Here is a 27,262-nt window from a genome sequence, read left to right as displayed (position 1 = left end):
AAGGAATTCATAGAGAGACACCCTCAACATCTCATAAGTTCCCGTGGAAAATCCTAACCATCGTAATAACGGCTGAAATGTTTATGAATCATTTTTCATTCTGCTGCTAATAATGGTTCACGAGCTAGAGAGAGAATAAAAAACTGTTGGTAAATTGTTAATAAGACGCACGCGTTAACGCATGATAAAGTAGAGCGGCAGCAGCTTATGTAGCTGTTACTAATGAACGCACGGTATTTATACAGACAATGAAGCAGGCAGGCGTTACGGCAGCCCTATAGCGGGCCAGGCGTGGCGGGTTGGATTTCAGGTGGCTAGGGAATGAGAAGCCATGGTCTACTGAACCATATGACTTAACAAGAGATTAGGTTTCGAAGAGAGGGGAAAAAGAATATTTATTAGCAAACCGCGTTACGGACTGCTTTGGTTCAGTAAGTCTTTAATTTATCGACAGCATTTTCTACTAACAAGAAAATTAACCCTTTTATTGTGAGTAAACGACTAACCCTTCAAATCCACAAGGTAATTAGTGCATATTTTAGATGTTTCTCTGCGTTGCAAACCTCATTATCAGGTACGTATTTATTTACTCGTCGGAATAAGGATGTAACCAACTAATCAGAAATTTTTCAGAGGGGAGGAAAATTATTTTGGAGTTAATTTCATGGTATACACTGCTTGAACCAATTGCATATAGTTTACAAATGAGTTCATCTATTGAAAGCAAAAAATATTGTTATAACTTTAGGTTTTAAAAATTGCGTATGAATAGGAAGTGATAGAATGGAAAATATTCTGCAAGTCTACCTTACATCTGTATACAACGTAAGAGAAATCCTGTGCCTGCTCTTGGAACACAAATGATAGCAAATAATATTAGTATAATAATAAAAATAAACATAATAACTGTACAAAATGTAAAGAAAATATTTCAAAATATAGAGGTGATTTCGTCTATGCCCTTTATTTAAATGATCTATTACACGTGGTTATGAACCAACACAAGCACGGTACATCATCTTGACTGATGTCCCGTCCTTACAACAGGGAGGACAACTGTAAACCAGCTTGAAGTTCAAATTTAAGACATAAGATGACACCACAGCATAGAGGCGCAATGATACACCTTATTTCCACTGAAATCTCACTTTTCAGAAATTTGTTGCTTACATTCTTATTCCGGGGAGGTCTTCATTTATTAAGAAACCCTTGTTTGCTAGTATTTTTGTCGTTACGTTTTGACAATCACGTTTTATTATCCATAACAGAGATACTTCCCTGATTTCAACAGACGGTGACGGCGACGGAATATTTACAGAAATAATAAATACATGTATCAAATTTTAGCAATAATAATAGTAATAATAATAATAATAATAATAATAATAATAATAATAATAATAATAATAATAATAATAATAATAATAATAATAAGATATCGATCTGTGTGTCTCAGACGTTAGACACTAGCTTGGCGAGTTCGATTCCGGCTCAGTACGATGATATTTGGAGGTGGTCAAATACGCTAGCCACGTGTCGGTAGATTTATGAGCACGAGAATGAAGTCGTGTGAGACAAAATTTCGGCACCTAGGCGTCTTCTAAAACCTTCAAATTGATAATACAATGTTAAGATCTGCTACATTATTATTATTATTATTATTATTATTATTATTATTATTATTATTATTATTATTATTATTATTATTATTATTATTATTATTATTATTATTATTTACCACCTGTTCAATGTAAACATTGAAAACTGAACAAATCCTGGGTGTCCTAAGATAAAAATGAAGTCATCTTGCACTAAAGGCTAAGCCTTGTCGCTGCTACCATTCTCCTCTCAATCCTGATGTTCTCTTCACCTCCTTGTAGTCTTTGCGTCCTCAGAGTATGTCTTCATTGGTCTTCCTCTTCCTTTATTTCCTAATACTTTTCCTTAAAAGATGTTTACTAGTAACTCTCTATGTGTCAGGATATGCCTACAAATTTCAACGTCCATCTTTCCATGTCTTTAACAGTCTCCGTTTCTCATTCACTTCCTTTATAACATCTCGATTCGTCTCTTTTTGAGACCATCATCTCCTTATCATTTTCTTCCAAATCCACATTCCAATTGCTTCCAGTCAATCTCTTTTCTTTTTTTCCAATAGTCCAGCTCTCACAAGTATAAAGTAGTACACTCCAGACAAAGGATTTGACAAAAGCTTTTTTTTTTTTTTCTAAACTTACATGGGTATTTATTAAAATATTTCATTTATTTTTCAAAGGTCTGTTTAGTATTAGGCAAAAAGCTGAACTGTGTGGAAAAACTCCACAGTTCTGGCCCTTCAGGCAAGCAACTCAATGTTGAAAACATCCTAGGGATATGAGCTACGAATTTTAGGTTAATAAAATATAATGAAGTATGAGAATATATTCTTTATTTATCCGTAAACATTAAAATCGTTTTCTTAATCATCTATTCTACTTAGAGGAAATAAGGCTAAAATTTCTATTTCTATCATGATGGAACTTCCATCACAGAGAGAAGAAATCTGGGAAGAGTTCTATGCCACCGACGCCATGATTATACAAGATTGGAAACAACCAAACTATGACCTTAGACATGTGACGACTCGGTTTGCAGTACATGGTTTTCACCACCTATTACGCCAGAAAGTAGGTTTCCATTCTCCAGGACAAGAATGTGTGTGCAAGCGCTGTGGTGGGCTATGTGACAGATATCATGCGATGTTTTTCAAGCAAAGGACCGAATCACTGACTTCGTTCTGTGCTAGAGTCCACTAACCATATACTGACTGTACAACTTACGCACATTGTGCGAATTTTCCTCCATTATTATTAATCATCTTTATACTGTCGTTTAGTGCCTTTTTCTACCACTACGAGCGCTGATGTGAGTCAATGCAGAGTTTCACTTAAGCCCTTAAACTATTTTCGTTGTGGACATTAAAAAAAAAATCAAACAATGCCTGAGGGTGTTGAACAAGGAGCACATTACAGAAAGAGTTATATATATATAAGTTAATCTGGCTAGGATTTGGATAAAAAAGAATATGAGTAAAGAGACAAGCGATTTTAGGCTGTTTTTTAGGAACTGCATTTAGGCCGGAAGTGTTTTTCGAAGAATAAAGTTTTTGAAAGTTTGATAGAGCTATCCAAGATTCACAATTTGAAACCTTTCTGAGTCCTTTAGACCTTCAACTTTCGGTGCAATTAAGGAAATTGCTTAATTTTACGTTTTTCCTAGTATGGGGACCCCTACTTTGTCTGCTGAGAAATGTTTTCAGCATTAAAATAAATAGGTAATGACTATGGTATGTAATCTCACTAACCAACGTGGAAATCATCTCGCCTATTGTAGTGTAGTGAGGAGCTGTGCGGTAGTAACTCCTGGGTTATCTGCAAACTGCAATACAGGCTTGGCATGGCTCTGCGCCTGATCCCGTCCATCTCTCCGGGGCTCAAGACCCGGTACGGATAATGAACGCTGATTAGAGCCGAGTCCTGAACAGAATTACTGAAGACACTGCCAGGAAGCCAGCCTTGTGGCCACACTCTGTACTTATCGACACTGGATTACACGTTCTCCCGTATCACAAGGGACATTCCTAACCCTCTGTTCCTAAGATGTGTAAAGTAAACCACAGGGATTGTATTTTTATTTTCAGGTTTTCTCACTTATCTTTGATGTTTTGTAGCCTTCTTCGTCTTCTTCCTCGTAGCCTTTATTCCAATCACTTGGGATTGGCACTAAATGTGGAAAAAGCGCCTGTTTACGACCGGATGACTTTGTTATCAGAGGGTTGTATTTACTATCGGTTAATTTTGAGGTGATTGGTAGTGTGTTGCGTGTAAATAAATATATTTAAGAGGACGATCATAAACACTCAGTCCACGAGCAGAAGAATTAACCAAATAAGCCAAAATCGCCGTCTAGGCCGGGAATCGAACCTGAAACCCATTGAGCCAAGGAGCCGGACATCCTTGATTTATTCACGAAGGGAGTTATGTAGGGTGTAAAGATCTTGCTACATTCGAACATGAGTGATTTTAGAGGACATTCTACATGCATGGAAGCCTGAAACCAACCGTCTTACAGTAATAAGAATAATAAGAAGAAGAAGACCGAGCTCGATAGCTGCAGTCGCTCAAGTGCGGCCAGTATCCAGTATTCGAGAGATCGTGGGTTCGAACCCCACTGTCGGCAGCCCTGAAGATGGTTTTCCGTGGTTTCCCATTTTCAGACCAGGCAAATGCTGGGGCTGTACCTTAGTTAAGGCCACGGCCGCTTCCTCCACACTCCTTGCCCCTTCCTGCCTCATCGTCGCCATAAGACCTATCTGTGTCGGTGCGACGTAAAGCAAATAACAAAAAAAATAATAATAATACAGTGCCGCTTTTCCTACGCTCTAGTGAGGTCGCATGCCGGGATGAGTGGCTCAGTCCGGTGGTATTTGAATGTGCTCAAATACGTCAGCCTCGTGTCGTTAGATTTACTGGCACGTAAACGAACTCCTGCGTGACAAAAGTCCGGCACCTCGGTGTCTCCGAAAACCGTAAAAGTAGTTAGTTATTAACATTATTAGCGAGGTCGCTTGTGCGAACTCTATCGCACTTGTGGACTCGGCACTGTTTTGCGGTGGGATGCGCTTCCTTAAGCCAACCCAATGTAGAGGGATGTATTTACTACTATGAATTTGTGTGGTGGTTGGTTTTCTTTATGTGTTATGAATTGAGACAAACACCCTGTCCCCGAGCCAGAGGAATTTACTAAACTAGACTAAAATTCCCAACCCGGCCGGAAAACAAACCAAGATCCTCTAAACCGAGACCCTCAACGCTATTCATTCCTTCATTATCATCATCATCCACGATCATCATCCATCATAATCATTTCCAGTTGCCCAGGTTGAGTATACGAGTGTCCTTCCCTTGTGTTTTTTAGGTAGGTTTCTTGCTGCTGGATCTCCTGCCACTCCGACCTCCAAATTTTTCTCGACCTGATCAAGCCACGATTTCCTTTGTTTACCCATGTATCTCTTGCCTTCAACCATAGTTTTCAGCCACTTCCTTTTGGTGCCAACAGTTTTAAGTGTCCAAACACCATAGCCTAGCGTCTGTTATCAAGTTTATGGTGGCAAATGGTGTTAGCGGAGCCAACATTTACCGTCCTTTGAAGGATGTGTTAGCCTCTGTGGTTCAAGCGACAAGTAACCGACCTCTCACCGCTGGGTTCCGGGGTTCAAATTCCGATCACTCCATGTGAGGTTTGTGCTGGATAAAGCGGAGGCGGGACAGGTTGTTCTCCGGGTACTCCGGTTCTTCCTGTCATCTTTCAGTCCTGCACCACTGTTCATTATAATTTAATTTCATCTGTCAGTCATTAATCATTGCCCCAGAGGAGTGTGACAGGCTTCGGCAGGCGTCACAATTCCTATCCTCGCCGCTAGATGGGAGCTCCATTCATTCCGTTCCTGACCCGGTCGAATGACTGGAAACAAGCTGTGGATTTTCACGAAGGATGTACATGACACTGTTTAGTGTTAAGATGGCGTTGGGAATTTCATTATGGACTAGTAAGGTCATGCCAAAAACAAGTCCGACGCAACGGGCAGCCTGATCAGGAAAATAAAAGGAACAGTCAAGGGATCCATGTACGCAAGCAATGGTGATTCCGAGACACCACTGAAGTATGATTCCTCCGCCAATCATGGACGTAATTCGCTTGGGGTATCTCTCATCAAGTGTGGAACACATACTTGAGCGACAAGGTGACTATATTCAGGCTGACATGTCACCCATTTACCTCCTGTATCTTCCCATATTCCAAACAACCATTAACCGTTACAGAAAGTAACAAATGTCGGTTTCATTTAGGCAACTGTTATATTCATTCCATAAATGAGGCTCGTGAATACTCACCATTCGAGGTCGATTTTGTATTCGAATGATAGCGAGGGCTGGGAATAAATTTCGAGAAATGGCACTTCTCCTTCCGTCATGAATTGTATATAATATCTTTATCACTTCCACATTTCACACAGTAAAAGTTGTATCTAAAAAATATCTTGAATTTACATCAGTTAATATCAGAGAAGCCGGCCTTGCGGTGTAGAGGTAGCGTGCCTACCTCTTACCCGGAGGCCCCTGGTTCGATTTCCGGCCAGGTCAGAGATTTTTACGTGGATCTGAGGGCTAGTTCGAGGTCCACTCAGCCTACGTGATTACAATTGAGGAGCCTCTGACGGACCCGGTCTAGGAAGCCAAGAATAACGGCCGAGAGGATCCGCCGTGCGCACCACACGACACCTCATAATCTGTAGGCCTTTGGGCTGAGCAGCGGTCGCTTGCTAGGCCAAGGCCTTTCGGGGCTCTTGCGCCATAAGGTTTGGGTTTGGTAATATCAGTGAATATTTCGAGTTTCTTTCTTTCGCTATGAAATACATGATATGTGAAACTCTTTGGTTAAATCGTTCTTCGTAGTTACTTTCCTCGGGAGGTAAGGTAAGTCGGTAGCAACCAGATATATGTCGTAAAACCAGACGTACTTTCCTAGAAACAATATACTTTCTATAGTGGAAGTGGAAAACAATCCCGATAAGCTTGCGTTCCTATGATGACATACGAGGCTGAAATTATTACTTCAGATTACGAAGTCTATTGTTTACGTATGAGGCTGAAGCTGTCTATCAGTCTCGTTAGAGGTTGAAGTTGTTAGTTATGGTTGCGAAATCTGCCGGTTTCGTTAGAGATTGAAGTTCTTAGTTCTGAATGCGAAGTCTATAGGTTTTGTTAGAAATTGAAGTTACTAGTTGTAATTGCGAAGTCTATAGGTTTCGTTACAAGTTGAATTTGTTAGTTCCGATTGCGTAGTCTGTCGGTTTCGTTAGAGATTGAAGTTGTTACTCCTGATTGCAAAGTATTTTAGTTTCTTTAGAGGTTGAAGTTGTTAGTTCTGATCACGAAGTCTGTCGGTTTCGTTAGAAATTGAAGTTACTAGTTCTGATGGCGAAGGGTATAGATTTCGTTACAAGTTGAAATTGTGTTCTGATTGCGAAGTCTGTCGGTTTCGTTAAAAATTGCATTTGTTAGTTCTGATTGTGAAGTCTATCATTTCTTAGAAGTGAAGCTTCCAAGTTCTTAGTTCTGAATGCGAAGTCTATAGGTTTTGTTAGAAATTGAAGTTACTAGTTGTAATTGCGAAGTCTATAGGTTTCGTTACAAGTTGAATTTGTTAGTTCCGATTGCGTAGTCTGTCGGTTTCGTTAGAGATTGAAGTTGTTACTCCTGATTGCAAAGTATTTTAGTTTCTTTAGAGGTTGAAGTTGTTAGTTCTGATCACGAAGTCTGTCGGTTTCGTTAGAAATTGAAGTTACTAGTTCTGATGGCGAAGGGTATAGATTTCGTTACAAGTTGAAATTGTGTTCTGATTGCGAAGTCTGTCGGTTTCGTTAAAAATTACATTTGTTAGTTCTGATTGTGAAGTCTATCATTTCTTAGAAGTGAAGCTTCCACGGTGTGAAGAATTATTTAATTTATTTTCCGGGTTGAACCGTGTTGTACTTGTACGCATATCACGTACAGTTTGCCGACGTTTCGAATACATTGCAGTATTCTTTGTCAAGGCGACTGAAATACCCCTACTCGATCCGAGGTAATCAGTCTCCCAGGCAGAAATTACACTACTAGAGTGGCCTTGATCTTGGCCTTTTATATCCTAGCCTATCTGGCTGACGTAAGCCCTGGCTGTCTCGCGAGGCTTCTGGAAAGTTTATGTCACAGCCAGGTAGTGGAGGCTTGCCCGCGCTGTTATGTCTATCAGTTTTTTTAGAGGCTGAAGTTGTTCATTCTGATTATGAAGTCTATCAGTTTCGTTAGAAATTGAGTCTGTGTTTTCTGATTACGAATTCTGTTGGTTACTTACGATGTTTAAATTGTTCGTTCTGATTACAAAGTGTAACTGAGCTCAGCCGATCTGGCGTTACGGAGTCGAGGGAGTAAGAAATAGTGCATGGATAATTCATTGTGTATTTCACAAGGATGCTGGGAATTACTGCGCCAGACTTTCTTTTTGTAACCTGTAGTACTGTTCCTTGTTCTCAGGTTGGGTCGATGTTGATCACGAGGGTGGCTAACGTGGACATCACGTGGCACAAAGACATGGGGACAGCACCTCGCATCTCGCACGAGTTTGACCTCACACTGGAGGACAAGAGTGTGCTGAGGGCCATCGAGCAGCTCAACTTTATACAAATGAAGCGTAAGTACCTTAACAACCTTGCATTATGATTAACGAAAGTGCTACATTCTCACAAAACTTGTCTGTACGCTAGTATTTAAAACTAAGTTCTGCACATCCTCAAAACTAGCATCCTATGTAGTGTATCTCCCTTGTTGTCTTTTTATGTGAGCGGCTTCACACATCTTTGTGTGCCCAGCGTGCTTAAAATCTGACTAATGGTCTGTGTTGTGTTGGTGTTTATGCTTAGGTGTCTATTGGCAATTGTTCTGAACCAGAGCTGAAAGGGAAACAGGGCTGGTTGGTATCTTGGGAAATAATAATAATAATAATAATAATAATAATAATAATAATAATAATAATAATAATAATAATAATAATAATAACAAAAGTAAACCTCGTGCCTTCATCCCGAGGTGAGGCACACCCCCAATGGTGGTGAGCTGCATGTGCAGTTTTTCTTTTTTTGCTAGGGGCTTTACGTCGCACCGACACAGATAGGTCTTATGGCGACGATGGGATAGGAAAGGCCTAGGAGTTGGAAGGAAGCGGCCGTGGCCTTAATTAAGGTAATTAATTGCCTGGTGTGAAAATGGGAAACCACGGAAAACCATCTTCAGGGCTGCCGATAGTGGGATACGAACCTACTATGCATGTGCAGTTTCAACCACGTACCAGCCCCCCTGCCATTCTTAAATCTCTGGCACTACCTGGAATCGAACTCGGGCACTTGATGATGGCAGTTAATAACACTAATCGTTACTTTACGGAGGCGGACAATAATAATAACAATAATAATAATAATGTTATTCGTTTTACATCCCACTAACTACTTCTACCGTTTTCAGATATGCCAATTCATAAATAAAAGATATTTCACCGACAACACGTCTGAGTCGCTGGCCGAATGGTCAGCGTACTGGCCTTCGGTTCAGAGGGTCCTGTGTTCGATTCTCGGCCGGGTCGGGGAATTAACCTTCATTGGTTAATTCCAGTGGCCCGGGGGCTCGGTGTTTGTGCTGTCCTCAACATCCCTGCAACTCACACATCACACACAACACTATCCTCCACCACAATAACACGCAGTTGCCTATACATGGCAGATGCCGTCCACCCTCATCGGAGGGTCTGCCTTACAAGGGCTGCACCCGGCTAGAAATAGCCACCCGAAATTAAACTACTGATAACACATGTAATATAAAGGAAGGTTTCTTGGAATGAATACATTATGATATAAGAATGATCCTTATGAAAAGAAAGCAGCCTTCCCAGTTTTGAAAAATAGTAGAAATATTAATATACCATAGCACAATGTATAATATTGACTCTGAAATATTCCATGCCACCTGATTAATAAACAGTGCTGGTCAAGTATATTTCCCTGTGTAGACCTACTTCATATGAGAATATTTTGGGAGAAATTTGCAAACATTTTCATTTGTTTCTGACATATATTAGAGCTCATTGTACAGCACAAACAGCCAAGGGATGTGGCAGGAAGGTCTGTAAAAATCTTGAACTGGAAACTTCTTTCATGAAAGTAGGTTTTTCTTGACAATCTCGAGTGACTGTGAGACCATCTCACATTAATATTGCCTCGAAATTCAACAACTTTTTCTTATAATACCAACTTCCAAAATTACACATAGTTTTTAAAAATATATGCACGTGTATTAATAGCTGTATGGTTATTTACATTTAAAAAAAATAGCCTAGGCCTATAAATCAAATAATAATAATAATAATAATAATAATAATAATAATAATAATAATAATAATAATAATAATGGGAATGGTTAGGATATTGCGCCGTTCCCGGCTCCCTGAAAGGACGCATAATATCCAGGCTAGCTTAATTCTGACCTTTCCAACTAAACAGTTCAATAATTTGGGTGTTGAGTTCCGAATCAGAGAAAGATATACCATGCGGAGCTAAATAAGACATAAATCACCTATAGAAACGACTTTCATATGTTGCTTATTCTAATTCTTATGCTATCAAGATGTTATCGCTCTCATTTACCTAAATCTAGGTTTCTATACTACAAACACATTGAAAGAACTGTTTAACATTTCTATATTTGTTTATTATAACAATATTTCAATCCAGAATTCGAATATTGGACTATCCTCCGTAAAAAGAAAAATCTGGTAAAGGAAATTGTATGGTGGACTGTTCACTTGGCCTATTTCGAGGGAACATGGACTTAACCTCATAAGTCTACCTATTTCTCCATTCAATATTTAATTACTCATTTCCTTTTTTCTTTTAATTGCTCTATATCACTCCTTTATTCAACATTTCCACGTTTCTGGGTGGAAAGAAGAATCGAAGAAAAAGGCGGTATCGTGCAAAAATATATGTAAGTAATGTTCATGGAAAATCTACCGGTATTTGGCACATTCAGCGCCCACTACGCATTTTAAAGTAAAAGTTGTTTGACCTCGTCATCATCTGTAATAGATCTACTGGAATTCATTACGTTAAGTGCTCAGGTCATGCTTGCCCACAAAATCAGGGACAGACTGCAATGAATGGCAAGGTCTTAAGTTCTGAATAGGCCATCATTAAATTGAATACTATTATGCTCCAGCTCGTAATTATCAAATTAAAACCCATAAGTCCAAAAGAAAATGTCAAATTTTTCCCTCTTAGACCCTTAAAGCAATAATTAAATTGGAATAAAGCGTTCAATTAAGGGATTGAAACGAAATCTAATATGTTTGAATACTTAAACTGGTGAAAGCTTTCCTAACATAGGTAATTAAAAATTCGTATAAGTAATTGAAAACTTACTTGGATAACTAAAGAAAACTTATCTATATAGTTAATAACTTATCTGGGTAACAAGAAAAAAATATTATTGGTCTGGGTGCACCCTAGCAAAAAAAAGAAATATTTACAACATGAGTTCCAATAAGCAAAATATAGACTGAGGGTGTCTTCTTCATGGTATCCAGGACGCATTTTGAGACTTACAACCATATCTCAAGAATTGGAATTTTTCCTACTACATATGAGGTTTGAATTAACTATTAGCTCTCCCTCGGAGCTCATATTCACTTACTGCCATAGAATCATCCTATCCTTCAACATACTAATAAATACCTATGGATGCTAATCTGGGAGGATAGTTCCCTAATGTTTCTATGCATCATTAAATCACAATGTTGGATATGGACTAATGACCATTGAAAATTTAATTAATTAAATTTTGAATATTAATGCTTCTTCGTCTAAGTCCTTTTTGTTCTGCATGAATTCCGATAAGTTCCCCTTTCAAATCAATCTAGTTCTCATAAAAGTTCAATCAGAACCAGTAAAACACATATACCATTTAAAGATCCAAATACTCTCGTCATTTTAAGCTAAACATAGGTGCGATATTATACTTGTTAATAACTACCCTACTAGTCTCGTCTGAAATATGCTATCAAGAGTGGTGCATAGTGTGAAGACTTGACCGTTGAAAATCATTTCTCCATTTCCATTTGGTCATCAGTGATGGGATGTCGCCTAAGAAATTACTACGTTCCTCTCGTCTGAGAATCAATTGGTATTAAGAAAATTTTGTGACAGCACATGTGTTCAATTCGTCCTCCTAACTGAGATCTTGTTGACACTACCAAGTGAGCGTTCTAACCAACAGATGTCACTCAAATCTTATTTGTATTTCTACATGCTTGCTCGTGAGATAAACAGAACATGAAATTGCTACACGTTCATTTCCTAATTAGCAAAACTCTACATGAAAACCGTTAAGTACATAGTCACGTCACCGTGTTCATCCTCGCGCAGAATCAATAACTATCATTATTCTCAACCATCAATCACGTATCAACTTCTCTTAAAATATTACTATTATACTTTCAAAACCATAATCTGTCTCCTTACTAACACGGGTTCACTTCTTACCATTGTGGCCCTTATTTCTTTCAGCTACGGTTCATGGATACATTTCCAAATACCATGACCTTCATTCAGTCATAACTACCATTTATCATAAACAGATTTGTCTACCTAGCAAGCATATCCTACTGTTGGTTCCTAATTTGACATTCATTGACTGTAACCAATGAACACACGTATCTATATCGCTCTATTGTGTATCATACAACTTACTGTCACTTTGACTAACTCAGAATTTCACACTACATGGATCACATTCCGAACGTAGGCTTTTATCACTGAGTGACTACCTATCTAAGGATTTGTTATGCACATCTGAAGATTACCTATCCACCTTCATTCTAATTTATCACACCACTCTTGTCGTTTAATCACTTCGCACCGAACAAATTAATAAATCATACTACATTTACAGTTGAATACAAACATTATTACACTGATTTAAAAGTAAGACATCTGAATTCAGCAGCTCCAGTCGCCGTCATATATCCAGTTGACAGGACATATTGAAACGTCGCTACTTATTTCCCTGGATGGACGGGAAATATTCACATATTCCTCCTCTGGGCTCAGTCATCTCGGTCGGCAACGTCATCCTGCGGCACCCATTTGGGCAGTCTGGCTTATCATCTCCTTAGAGCTCCATGTTCATCTGTGGTCTAGTCGGAATAGAATGGCATATGAGATTAATTAGCATTTCCATTGTGAATAACTGTGAGAAACTGTCTAATGTGAAGATTGTTTCCTCTGAAAGAGTTGATTTACTGGTCGAATATTTCCTTAGGTTGATGTAATTTTAGAATTTGAAATGATTAATTCTCTTTCTTCACTCAATTTCGAGTTATTGTAGGATTCCCTTTGTAACTCTTCACTTCGGTAATATCGTGAAGTACGTCAGCAGGGACTGCAGTGACGTAAGCTTGTTGCTGTTATTTTCCTCTCTTCACGTCTCTTGGAGATCGCTAAATGAAATTATTAGTCCCCAGTTCAATTCGCAACGTAGCTTCTAAAAATTCCTTCTTTATCCCGCGGAGCTGATTTCTTGCTGTGCCGTCCTTAAGATTCTGGTGCAGTTACTTCCGTCTTCAATCCGTATATTTTGGTAGCAATCCAATCTCGTTTTTTTTTTAATTGTTAGTAACAATATTCCCGTTCGATCCTTTTCACTGCCTTCTGGATCTTACTTCTTCTTCTCTCCCACTTGATGTGAGCACTTTTGCCTTCACATGCGGTATGATTCAGATCTTTCGGCGTTAATTATTCCAAGATACATGGGTTCCATCTTTGTTCTACTTACGGTCGTAACTTCTCATAACAGTGAAATGGCACAATATGTAGGCACCAATGGTTTAGAATCCAATCATATTCATCCAAGGCGCAAGTATCATCTAACCGCTTTACAGTTATGTATTTGAGTTGCATAAATTTTAGGGGCTCTTATAGTTCAGATCGCTGATATTTATGCAAAGCTCACTGCAGAACCGTTGTGCGGGTAGCAAACAATTGCGTCTTGGATGAATACGTTTGCATTCTAAACTATTAGTGCCGAAATGAGTGAGTTGACTACGCGGTTTGAGTTTTGTGGCGGTGCATTCTGGAGATAGTAGGTTTGAATTCTACCTAGGGAAGTCCTAAGGACGGTTTTCCATGGTTTCCTATTCTCGCACCAGGCAAATGCTAACCTGCGTAAAGTGAATGATTTTGGGGGTCGGGCATTTCTGGAGGATTGGAAATATCGTTCCTAAATTTCTTCACATCTTGCTGGGGAGTCGAACCCAGATCATTTCGAGTGAACTAAGCACTTTTAATGGCTGGTTAGGCACCCTGCACTACAAATACTCGGAATAATACACTTTTATTAAACTAATCGCTGAACGATGAAAATCCCTTTGTGCGGGTCGTGTATGTGGTAATGCACAAACGATATAATCGTATGTATGAAGCTTAACTCACACATGTCAAGAGGACGGTCATTAAATTGCCATGCTTGTGTTTGAAGCTAGAGGACTAAATTCCTCTGTCTATTGACCACCTGTAACAGGCTGGGGTGACAGCATGGGTTTCCCTGCTTCGTGATAACATCTGGCGTCACTGCACAATGAAACCTGCCAGGTGGAACAAATCATTGCTATCAGACAGAACTTTTGCAACATTGAACTGCGGTTTATTTACCCTCCTCAGGCTGACAGTATCAGTGGATCGGACGGTAGTGTCCATGTTGGGATGTTCGATCGCGGCTCTGTATTTAAAGGTGCTCAAATACCCCTGTTTCTTGACAGTAGATTGACTGGCACGTATAAAATCTTGTAGGGTAAAATTTCGGTATCTGTGCATTGGAACCATAGAAATAGTTAGTGGACGCAGAAATATTTATATTAATTTATACAGTAAAACCTGTCCTCAGCGAAAACCCAAGGGACCAGAATGTTTGTCCGCTATATGCAGGATTCTGTTTCATAAAGGTGGTTACAAATAAAATAAAAAGCATAAGTACATGCCTCCATCAGATAATCCAGCAGTTGATTTATATGATTTTGGGTGGTAGTAGATACAATAATGACACTAATCACATATTTGTATACACTAGTTCATCTACACTAACACAAATATGTCCTTGCTTAGAACCCCCTCACACCGCACTGTAGTACATTAACACATTACATGTTTTATAGAAATAACTCCAATAGTAATACTGTGCAGGACTGTCATTTACTTCTTCGAGTAATCCACAATTGTACGCAGGACACAACTAACCCTGGTAGCACGGTTCTCAATTAAAATGTGGACATGGCCAATAATGTCGAGAAATTTCGCGTCATATTTCGCTTGGGAAAAAGACTGCATGTCCTATACATCTGGTAGGGCATGAGGGTAGGACTTCACTTGACAAAATCGTCTTCGTTCTCGTCATCATCGCCATCAATTTCCGTTTCATTTTCTTGGAGGTGACGGGTGACGAACTCTTCAATGTTTCGTAACGCCACCTCTGTCTCTCCTTCTCGATCAGTGGCCACGTAATGTCCTGCACTGATAATTAAACTGTTCAAGAGTTTGCTGTAGCAGGTCAGTATCTTCGTTTGTTATTGTTCCTTTGTCAGGGTGTGAGATAAACTTAGCTTTGTGAAAGCATTGACGTACCGTATTTGGCGACAATTCTTTCACTGATTCTACGATCCGAATTACAACATCCAGCACAGATACAGACATTACTGGCCGAATGCTACCTCGGCCATCTTAGATCCATTCAAAATACACTTGTACTGAAAAGTGTTAGGAAGGAAATTTACATTTATTTTCAGTTATAGTAAAAAAATTCCCTTCCGATTCCGTGCCAGTCACGTTCTGCTGAAGACAGATAACTTACGTGAATATTAAACCATAATTCTTGGGACCGGGAAAGTTTTCCGATATGAACAGTTTTCTGGTTCATAAAGGTTCTGATAAAGGCAGGTTTTACTGTATTACGAATTTGACTGAAATTTTAAGTAAATATATGTACTTTTGGAAATAAATTTTTCACTGAGCTATCAGTTGATCTGGCATAGAAACAAGTCTCTTGACATTTTTATCTTTATCATTGTTAGTTATCTTCTTAATCCAGCGTTGGTCGCCATGTTTAATATGACGCGCTTGGACGCTCGTGAGCATGTTACCGGATCTGACGAGAAAACCATTGAGTCTGTTGATTTTTACCCAGGTGTCATCACTTCCGTTATCTTCATCCCCTCCGTCATTAGTTTTGTTTCCGATTCAATACGTTCCTGTAATAACGGTGGAAGATCTATCCTAAAATCGTAGCTTCTGTCTAAAACGAATGAAGTCAGATATGAAAGTGCATACACTGAATATTACAAGTCCTTGAAAGTTTGTCAATATCAGTTGTAAAAACTTAGAGGTAATATTCCTTACCCGATTCATTTCGTTAACCCAAATACGTAAGATATTGATATACACGAGTCTTTCGATATAAAATGTCAAAGCAGGGAGATAGTCGCAACATTCTTCGCGTGGTGAGTGAAATACTCACAAGTCCGCTCCAACAAAAACACAAAAGTCAGGTAAAGTGGGACGAAGTTGCGGCCTTTATGTTTTCAGTAAATTCCATTCCAAATGCATTGTGTGTAAACTGTTCATGTAGCAACGAACGAGAGGTTAAACTGATTGGCCATTCCGGACCCGCTATGAATTAGAGTGTAGGCAACCCTGCGATACCTTTGCCGTGCGGGTTTGCCTAACAAGAACAACAAGTACATGTACCGAAGCCACATCGTCTTATCTGTTATGACGTCCGACTCGTTGGCTGAACGGTCAGCGTACTGGCCTTCGGTTCAGAGGGTCCCGGGTTCGATTCCCGGCCGGGTCGGGGATTTTAACCTTAATTGGTTAATTCCAATGACAGGGGGTCTGGGTGTATGTGTTGTCCTCATCCTCATTTCATCCTCATCACGACGCGCAGGTCGCCTACGGGTGTCAAATAGAAAGACCTGCACTTGGCGAGCCGAACCCGTCCTGGGATATCCCGGCACTAAAAGCCATGGTTTTCTCGTCAGATCCGGTAACATGCTCACGAGCGTCCAAGCGCGTCATATTAAACATGGCGACTATCAAGGATGTGTGTTGTCTCCATTATTGTTTAATATCTGTTCCGAGGAGTTGTTCAGAGAGGCTCTGGGAGGAGTAGAGTATGGCATTTCTATAGGGGCGATTATTAACAACTTCAGAGTTGCTGATGACACGGTATTTACTAGCCGCCCATTTAATGTTCACTCTCTCTCCCTCATATCATTCCTTCTTATATATCAAGGGATGTTACATACAATTTTTGTTCACAAAGCCCAACGAACTAAATGCGTTTCAGTGTTGTAATGTTTGTGAATATCGCACATTTCGACTTGTCGCTTTTAACTCGTACCGATTCAATTATATTGAGTTCACTTAAAACAATAGCGTTTTGAGGAGTGATGGCTTACTGTGCATTGAGCTGTGTTCAAAGCTTCAACTCCAGTTGGCCGGAAGTGCACCCTTCGTCATGACGAGATGATCCTCCGTAGTGCTGGTTACGTCAGAGAGATTATGGGGTACGTTTATTCTTGTGGTGGAGAACAAAGCAAGGCTTAGTTCGCAATTAGGGGAGAGTAATTAATAATTGCTTGTGTTAGCCTAATAGGGGAGCGACCGCCATTCTTCGCAAACTAACATGCAAATGTGTTCCGCCAGATTGCGTTGATTTCCCAGGTATGACAAATGTGTGGGCTCGATTTTCCCTTTTTGTGCATTTAACATAATTGTTTAGTTTTGGAATGTTTCTTTTTTTGTTGGTAACATTGGGAGTGATTGCTACTTTAGGGAGGAATTTTATGTGGGCTACTATTTATTTTTTTCATTTTGGATTTGGATGAGCAATTACGATGACTTAAGTTTCTCTTTGGAGCGTAGAAATTTGGGGATTTTAGTTTATTAATAATTTTGGAAATAAGGTTAGAAGACAACAGGAAAACTTATGGAACATTGATTGACTTGGAAACAGCCTTCGATAATGTTGAGTGGCGATTGCTTTTTCAAGTAATAGGGAATATAGAACTTGACTGGAAAGACAGGCACCTTATTCTGAATCTATATACAGCTCAAACCACGGAAGTTAATATTAATGGTACTACAAGGGAAGCAAAAATTAGAAAAGGAGTATGATAAGTATCTCTAGTATCTCTCCTACAGTCAGAGAAATAAAAAGGCATACTGATGGAGTGAATTTTAATGGTATTCAGGTGCACAGTATCCGTTTTGCAGATGATATTGCTATCTTAGCTAATTTTGAAAAAGATATGAGCAAGATTCTAAGAACATTCAACACATCCTTAGAAAAATTTAAACTAAATATAAAGAAAACAAAATTCATGATAGTAGACAAAAAGAAGCCCACTGGTAGAAAAAACTCAAAATTGAATAGCACACCGATAGAACAAGTCTCATAATTCTCCTGTTGGGGTAGTGCAATTATCTATGATACAAGGTCCCTTTCGTAAACCAAGAAAAGAATAGTAGTAGCAATAAAATCCTTCCGAAATAAGAAAAACTTATTGTTAAACAACCATCTCAATTTTGAGACCAGAATATCATTTCTCAAGACCTTTTGTTGGAGTGTGCTACTGTATGGATGCGAAACCTGGACATTAGGAAAACTGAAAGAAACAAAACTTGAGGCTGCAGAAATGTGGTTTTGGAGGAGAGTTACAAAAACAAATTGGATGGATAAAAACCAAATGACCTTGTTTTAAAGAACGTAAACAAGTCGATGTTTAATAAATAGGATAAAGAAGAGGAAAACAAATTTCCTTAGACACGTACCGAGTCACGACTGTCTCCTCCAAACCATCATTGAAGGAAAAGTACTGGGAAAGAGACCCAGGGAACGAACAAGGATGTCGTACATCTGGAACTCCATCGGTGAACCGGCGTGTTTCATATAGCAACGTGAAGAGGCTAGCAGAAGATCGTCAGATGTGACTACAGCTAGAAGGCATTGCCTTTAGTAGATTATTATTATTATTATTATTATTATTATTATTATTATTATTATTATTATTATTATTATTATTATTATTATTATTATTATTATTAATACTTTAGATAAAGGTAGCGAACTTATTTCAAAATCAAATATGTGCATGGAAATGGTGATAATTGCTTTAAGGGGAACTTAAGGGGGTTGTTATTTTTATTTACTTTTTTATATATTTTCAGCTATTCGGTATAGAGGTGACATGTCTATGTCATACCTTGAAGCCCTGGGTTCAATCCTCTACTCTGGACTGAGAGTTTCATTCAATTTTAAGGCCGTATGAGGAGTTGTCTCATATGAGAGCCAGCGGATCCGATCTAGAGAACAAAGCAATAACGCTGACATAGTCGTTACGCAGACGACGTGACGCTATAGTACTTCCATGCCGTTTAGCTGCGCAGCGGTCGCCAGGCAGGCCAAACCTGTTAATACTTTATATACAGGATGACAAGAAGGAATCAGGAAATATCTATCTATCGGCACCCCTGTATATGGTTTTCCGTGGTTTCCCATTTTCCTAGTGGGCTGTACAATAATTAAGGCCACGGCCGCATCCTTTCCACTTCTATCCCTTATCTCTCCTATCGTCGCCATGAGGCCTGTCTGTGTCGGTGCGACGTGGAGGACATTGTAAAACCATTACTCAACACTTAACCTTGCTTTTGGGGCATCTTCGCATTGATGCTTGCCTGTTTAACAGTGTCCGACTCGTTGGCTGAATGGTCAGCGTACTGGCCTTCGGTTCAGAGGGTCCCGGGTTCGATTCCCGGCCGGGTCGGGGATTTTAACCTTCATTGGTTAATTCCAATGGCCCGGGGGCTGGGTGTTTGTGCTGTCCCCAACATCCCTGCAACTCACACATAACACTATCCTCCACCACAATAACACGCAGTTACCTACACATGGCAAATGCCGCCCACCCTCATCGGAGGGTCTGCCTTACGAGGGCTGCACTCGGCTAGAAATAGCCATACGTAATTATTATTATTATTATTATTATTATTTAGTTGTTTAACAGACAACTGATTTGAAATTTACAATCTAGTGAAAACAAGAGTTGTTGACAGCAATCTCCAAACGCGTAACAAACAAAAATGGACGTTGGGCGTCATAGTTGATATATTTATCCAAAAATGTGATTAAAATACGCCGTTTTATGCGACATTTCATAATAAGCTATTTTTATATAGGATTTAGAAGGGACCGTTAGATTTTCGCATTATAATCAATACGTCGTCAACAGCGATGTCGTAATAAACATTTTCGACTGTACTTGTAAAGCCGGCCCCGTGGTGTAGGGGTAGCGTGCCTGCCTCTTACCCGGAGGCCCCAGGTTCGATTCCCGGCCAGGTCAGGGATTTTTACCTGGACCTGAGGGCTGGTTCGAGGTCCACTCAGCCTATGTGATTAGAATTGAGGAGCTATCTGACGGTGAGATAGCAGCCCCGGTCTCGAAAGCCAAGAATAACGGCCGAGAGGATCCGTCGTGCTGACCACACGACACCTCGTAATCTTCAGGCCTTCGGGCTGAGCAACGGTCGCTTGGTAGGCCAAGGCCCTTCAAGGGCTGTAGTGCCAAGGGGTTTGGTTTAGTTTTGGACTGTACTTGTAAACCACTACTTAGAACGTCAGTAGGTCGTAAAGGAAGTCAATACGATGCCATAACTAAAGGGTCTGTTGTGATTCTACTCAATACCGCCCGACCACTGCCAAGCACGATGATGGCGGATGACGCCGCACAGCGTTCCTTTAAGAGTTGGGGGAAGACATGTCAAGGAGACTTAACCAGCTGTCAGGCTGAGGACAAGGTGTCCTCCTAAAACGCACTAAGATTAATGACTCTGCGGTGTAATCTCTCCGCACAGCATCGAGATCCTTGTAAACAACATGACCCCACTTTGCTGTAGTTAGCACCAGTTGTAAGCTTCACTCTTTGATCGATACTATATTTAGTTGCGTATTTTTTTATCTCCTGCCCCCCCCCCCCCCCTCCAGTAGATTTTTAACTTATATTTAGTAATCCCTGAATTCACACCTCGATCTCAAAATAAAATTAGATTGTTCTTTACGCAAACGTATGTAGGCTGTTTATTCACCCATTTTCGAACCTTCTTTTCCGAATACTGGGCGAGTTGGCCTTGCGGTTAGGGGCGCGCATCTGTGAGCTTGCATCCGGCAGATAGTGGGTTCGAACCCGACTGTCAGCAGCCCAGAATATGGTTTTCTGTGGTTTTCCATTTTCACACCAAGCAAATGCTGGGGCTGTTCCTTGAGGCCACGACCGCTTCCTTCCCACTCCTAGGCCTTTACTATCCCATCGTCGCCATAAGATTGTTATCGTTCTACACGACCCAGCAAATGGTCACACGGTTTAGGTCACGTAGCTGACAGCTTGTATTCGGGAGATAGTGGGTTGGAACCCCACCGCCGGCAGTCGTGAGGATGGTTTTCCATGCTTTGCCATTTTATCACCAGGTAAATGCTGGGGCTGTACCTAAATTAAAGCCACGGCCACTTCCTTCCCACGCCTGTCCCTTTCCTATCCCATCGTCGCCATAAGACGTATCTGTGTCGGGGTGATGTAAAGCAAATTGAATAGTTCCCGATGACAAACGCTTTTCATGTCTGCTTAATATTTATATAGTACAACTATTTATGTATTGCCTTTTGTCAACCATTTTATGTCCATATTTCCCTCCATACATAACTAAGTTAGTTCCGAATTAGCCCGCCTGGTCGCTGTGATCATTAAGGCGTAAGGTCTATAATGGTATGTCACCGTGGTTATCCGGTTCGAGTCCCGTTTGTAAAAAAAATCATGAGAATGTTGGCCGGCAGGGTAGGAGAGTTGGTGGTATACAATTTCGAATCACAAGATTGTGTGCCAAAAGCCTGGATTCAATTCCAAACTTCTCCGTAGTGTTCATATGGAGTGGCGGCATATGCCGCTGTTGTTAGTGAATCGTCGGTCGGATGGAGACGTTAAGCCTTGAGAAGACCCCCTTGGTGTTGTTCGACAGGAGTAGGCTATGTGCCGACACTGGGTTTCACCCTCTACCTACCTCATTATCATCCCACATCCAGATGCGCAGGTCGCCCATAGGAGTCAAATAGGACGACCTGCACCAGGCAAACCGAAGATGTTCTCGGACACTTCGGCAGTAAAAGCCATACTATAAATAAATTAAATAAATAAATATTTTATATATAAAATATTTATAAGTACCCTGTCAGTCTTTCTCGTTTATCTGATCAGATTTCGATAAAAATTTCTTCCTTCATTTGTATGATTCAGTATATCTTCATTACTGAACTGATCCATCGAATCACCACACATCGTTTAGTTACATTCCATGATTTCTGTTTTTATATTTATGTATTTACTTTCATCTTGTACTTCCCCGGATCATCCACAGGCTCACATAAAAAGACAATATAACAGGCAAATCGCGGATTTTTAATTTCTTCTCCTATTATGTGTTTTCCAAATGTCACTATGATTTACTGATTTTTATCTGTAAGCCATCCCTAACGAATTGTATGACTGCCTTTTATGCGCAGTCGGGCTGAATGGCTCAGAACGTTAAGGTACTGGCTTTATCAGTCCGAGTGGGCAGGATCGATCCTGGCTCAGTCCGGTGATATTTGAAGGTGCTCAAATAACTCAGCCCTCGTATCGGTAGATTTACCGCTACGTAAAAGAACTCCCGCGGGACAAAATTCCGGTACCTCGGCGTCTCTGAAAATAATAAAATTAGTTCGTGGAATGTAAAACCAATGGCATTTTAATCGTAGGCCCCTGGTTCGATAACCAGCTCGTCCAAGGTTCCTGGATTGAGAACCGGGAATGGGCTTCACTCACAGCGTCGGGAAACCAAATGAAGAGCTGTCTGGTATGAGGGGCAGTACACCTTGTTTTGAAAGTCAGTAAGTATGGCTGTCCACATGGCACTCCCAGTATCTACTGGCCATATACAGTAGACCATGGGGATGGGATAGAACAGAACTAGGAGTGGGAAGGATGAGGATGTGGCCTGAATTAAGGTACAGCTCCAGCATTGGCTGATGTAAAAATGAGATACCATGCAAAACCATCTTTAGGGCTGCCAACAATGCAATGGAGCTCGAATCCACCATCTCCTGAATGCAAGCTTACAGCTTCGTGATCCCAACCGCGTAGCCAACTCGCTCTATACCTGACGAACAGATGCAACATATAGTCATTTGCTAGACTTGGTGCCATTTTTCTACGGCTCATCACGCAAGAAATTACTTGTGTTTTAACAGCTTGACTGTATCAAACAAGTAAGCATGACATTCATTACTTCCCCTCTGTACCGCTCCCTGCCTCCGTCTCTTTCGCTGTTTTCCTACTCCTCTCATACTTCACCATTCAGTGAGTTATAATAACAGCGGGGGGGAGGGGGAACGAGGGTGAAATTTGCGTTCGTGTAGTCTTTACTTGGTTGCCCTGTGATGAACTACCTGAAAGAGCCAGTCACATTGAAGGAAAACGAAGGGAACTGTTTTAGTACCATGCAAGATCTAGAGCACAGCAGTGTCCCCACGTCTGTCTTTCTTGATCCGAGGACCCACTCCTAAGCTATGCAAAAGTCCAAATGAAAACACATCTACTAAGACAGTGGAACAACCTCTGGACATCAAGTACAAAAGTGTCTGTCACAAGAGAAGTATTTTCCCCGCTATATACAGCCGACTCCACTGCAAAACATCAGTACTCGAATTCATTGTCACTCAGTTTCTCCCCGGCCATGGAAAGTTTTAAGTGCTACGCTGAACGCTTTAAAATTAATATTGCTTGTGCTTTTGTGGATCTTCACAAACGGCGGACCATTTACTGTTCGACTGTGTTATGTTTGGAAGGACAAGATTCGAAATTGATTGTCACCTAAACAATGGTAATGCGGAACTTTCAGAGCCATTACACCATCTCTTCAGGACCTCCTGCTGCCACAGACAGTTCCTTCACCACATCTTCAACAACTGCAGCAACTGGGGCAGAGGACGGGCCCCCTCTTCTCCAGCGAGGACGTCTGGTGCACGGCGAGCCGGAGCTCTCCTCCCGGCCAAGGCTGATGCGCGGCGCACGACCTGCTACTTGCCCGCAGCCTGTATATGTTCACCGCGGGCGCGGCGTGTTTCAACACCTCTGCTCCCCTCATAGTGCGGGCGAGCGGTATCTCAGGGTACTTGAGGGATCCGAGCGGCCTCCTTTTGGACGCAAGCTGCAACGGCCGGTCTGGCCATTCAACTTAATCAACATCAACTACATGGACAGTTACGATAAGCAATGACTACACTTGGGAATTCAACAGCAATATTTGGCGGCAATTGCAAAATTTTTCTTCATTAAAAGTTTATCTTCAGAAATTCAACTTCTACAAATATAAAGACTTTACTTCACCTGCAACAACAAAATTTTGAAACTGAATCAAACCAAATTAAGAAAATCTTATAAATGCTTCTGCAATCAATCTTCATATCCACAGCATAACTTGGACCTTGTTTCAAACAGATTTCATGTGTCACCCCTGAAGGACCAATTATTAAAAAAACTGATCAAAACTATAACCCTAGTATACTCATGTACAGTATGGTTCAAACTGTCAGGATATTTAATAAATAAATAAATAAATAAATAAATAAATAAATAAATAAATAAATAAATAAATAAATAAATAAATAAATAATACCATGCAACGCGATAGTGAGGGTTGTTCCCTTAAAATCTTGGACAGCAAAATAATTGTTACGCACTGCGCAAAGTTATGGTTAATTTAATATTTGTAACAAGGATACGCTTTTGGTAGAGCCTCCATGGCTCAGGCGTCAGCGCGCCGGCCTCTTACCGCTGGATACCGTGGTTCAAATCCCGTCATTTCATGTGAGATTTGTGCTGGACAAAGCGGAGGCGGGACAGCGTTTTTCTCCGGGTACTCCGGTTTTACTTGTCATCTTTCCTTCCCGCAACACTCTCCACTATCATTTCATTTCATCTGCCAGTCATTAATCATTGTCCCAGGTGAGTGCGGCACAATTCATATCCTCGCCTCAAGTTAGGGGCTTCATTCATCTCCTCCCTGATCCTGACATTGGCTGGAAAACAGGTTGTAGGTTTTAATTTCCGATACGCTTTTGGTCAGAAATTAACGTCATCTCTTTCACGACACCATTGTAACCATGGCAACCAGTAGATCTGTAGCGTCATCTTCTCACTGTAACTAAGATCTTGATAAAATCTCATATCTACTCCCCAGTCCATATCAGCGTTGCCAACCATACGATCTGTATCGTACATGTACAATAATTCGATGCTGTGTACCATCGTACGATTCAACCCACGGATCGTACGCCTATTGTACGATCCTATGACGTATCGCAAATTTTGTATTGTTTTCTTTTATTCCTTCTTTTATTCGTGATGTTCTGTCATATATGACAAGTTGGAAGGAGAGGAAGAGGCTTTTTGAATATTAGATTTCTAAAGGGAATTTTCCAATTTACTCCTTTCTGAGTTACTTCACGGTCTTGCGCTTGTAGATCAGAGTATTAGTCTTCATCAGATTGACAATGACTGTCAATATCAACGATGTTATTACAGCCTTCTCTGAAATAAATGAATTACGCGTTAAGTTACAGGAGGTGAAAAACACGTTTGGTGAATGTAAGTTTGCCGCACTTCCAGAATTTTCACTCTCTGTTTAGTCACCCCCTCACTCGAATGCTGATTGTCAAAGGATATTCAGCAAAATTAATCTCATAAAAGCCAAAAACAGGAATAGCCTAATAACTTCCATAGCGAATATTTTAATAGGTTTTTTTAAGTTGTATGATCCTGACCATCTCAGAGTTTGGCAACGCTGGTCCAGAATTGAGATCCTTGAAACGGCCGGAAAACGAACCGAGAGCCTTGGAGTAAGAGAGAGGCACGCTACACCTACACCAAAGGGATGGTTAATAATAATATATTTAATACAGTTTATTTAGGAGGTCTAGAATGCCTCTCATTTTCTCACAATTCACGAAGCTTACCACTCTTATGTGGGTGCTCTCATTTTTCTTTAGATATATATCGCAACTCTTTATCTCCCTTGTGGGTGGAGATAACGGAAGCATTATGTGTAACCCTGCATCACGTAAAAGGCTACTAAGAGGCGAGCGACAACCGAATAATGTGTATAATCGCTCTCTCGTCTTCTAGGGCCATAAACGTATCCATGATTCTATGCTTTTCCCTGATAACATTCTCTAAAACACAGATAGGAGAGTGACAGTCTCCATGTCTTAAACCTGCTTTGATTTCAGAAAATTCTGATAGTTCTCCCATCACAAAAATAATAAAATTAAATGGTGTATGGCTTTTAGTGCCGGGAATGTCCGAGGACACGTTCGACTCGCCAAGTGCAGGTCTTTTGATTGACTCCCGTAGGCGACCTGCACGTCTTGATGAAGATGAAATTATGATGAAGACGACACATACACCCAGCCCCAGTGCCAGCGAAATTAACCAATGACGGTTAAAATTCCCGACCCTACCGGGAATCGAACCCGGGTCCCCTGTGACCAAAGGCCAGCACGCTAACCATTTAGCCATCGAGCCGGACTTATTATTATTATTATTATTATTATTATTATTATTATTATTATTATTATTATTATTATTATTATTATTATTATTATTATTATAAATGATGATAATAGAACAAAAACAAACCCCATGGCGCAACAGCCCCGAAGGGCCATGGCATACAAAGCGACCGCTGCTCAGCTCGAATGCCTGCAGATTATGAGGTGATGTATGGTCAGCACGACGAATCCTCTCGCCGTTATTCTTGGCTTTCTAGACCGCGGCCGCCATCTCAACGTCTGATAATAATAATAATAATAATAATAATAATAATAATAATAATAATAATAATAATAATAAAAAGTAAACACTTTTTCTTTTTCTACTGCTTTTTCCACATCTGTGGGATCGCGGGTGTGAACTGTGTAGAACTTGTGTATTTGGCCCTGTTTGACGACTGGATGCCCTTCCTGACGCCAGCCCTACGTGCAGAGATATAATCAGTAGAACGTATTTCTGTGCTTGTTGTCTGAATATTAACAGGAGAGTGTTGAGACAAACACACACAACCAGTCCCCGAGCCAAAAGAATTAATCACACCGGATTAATATCCCCGACCCGACCGGAAATCGAACACAGGACCCTCTGAACCGACGGTCTCGACGCTTACTATTCAGCCAATGAGTCGGGCAAATAATTAAATTATTATTATTATTAAATAAATAATGCAATAAATATTAAATCATTAATTTATTATTATTATTATTATTATTCTAGTGGCTGTGCGTCGCACCGACACAGATAGGTTTTATGGCGACGATGGGGTAGGAAAGGCCTAGGAATTGGAAGGAAGCGGCCGTGGCCTTAAGGTTCAGCCCCAGCATTTGCCTGGTGTGAAAATGGGAAACCAGGGCTGCCGACAGTGGGATTCGAACCCACTGTCTCCCGGATGCAA

At 40.5% G+C, this 27,262-nt stretch overlaps 1 protein-coding gene across 1 annotated transcript in view; it reads left to right on the top strand.

Annotated features, from left to right (window-relative positions):
- The window catches only part of Trim9 (E3 ubiquitin-protein ligase Trim9), a 343,327-nt gene that overhangs the window by 140,293 nt on the left and 175,772 nt on the right, over window positions 1–27,262 (top strand). Inside the window, exon 4 of the mRNA XM_067153370.2 lies at window positions 8,115–8,271. Within this exon, the coding sequence (XP_067009471.2) occupies window positions 8,115–8,271 (157 nt within the window). The remainder of the gene's footprint in view (window positions 1–8,114; window positions 8,272–27,262) is intronic.

Source organism: Anabrus simplex, chromosome 9 (genome assembly GCF_040414725.1).
Source record: "Anabrus simplex isolate iqAnaSimp1 chromosome 9, ASM4041472v1, whole genome shotgun sequence".
NCBI classification, from domain to species: domain Eukaryota; kingdom Metazoa; phylum Arthropoda; class Insecta; order Orthoptera; family Tettigoniidae; genus Anabrus; species Anabrus simplex.
The sequence above is the reverse complement of the archived record's forward strand: the minus strand, read 5'-3'. Positions and strand labels throughout refer to the sequence as shown.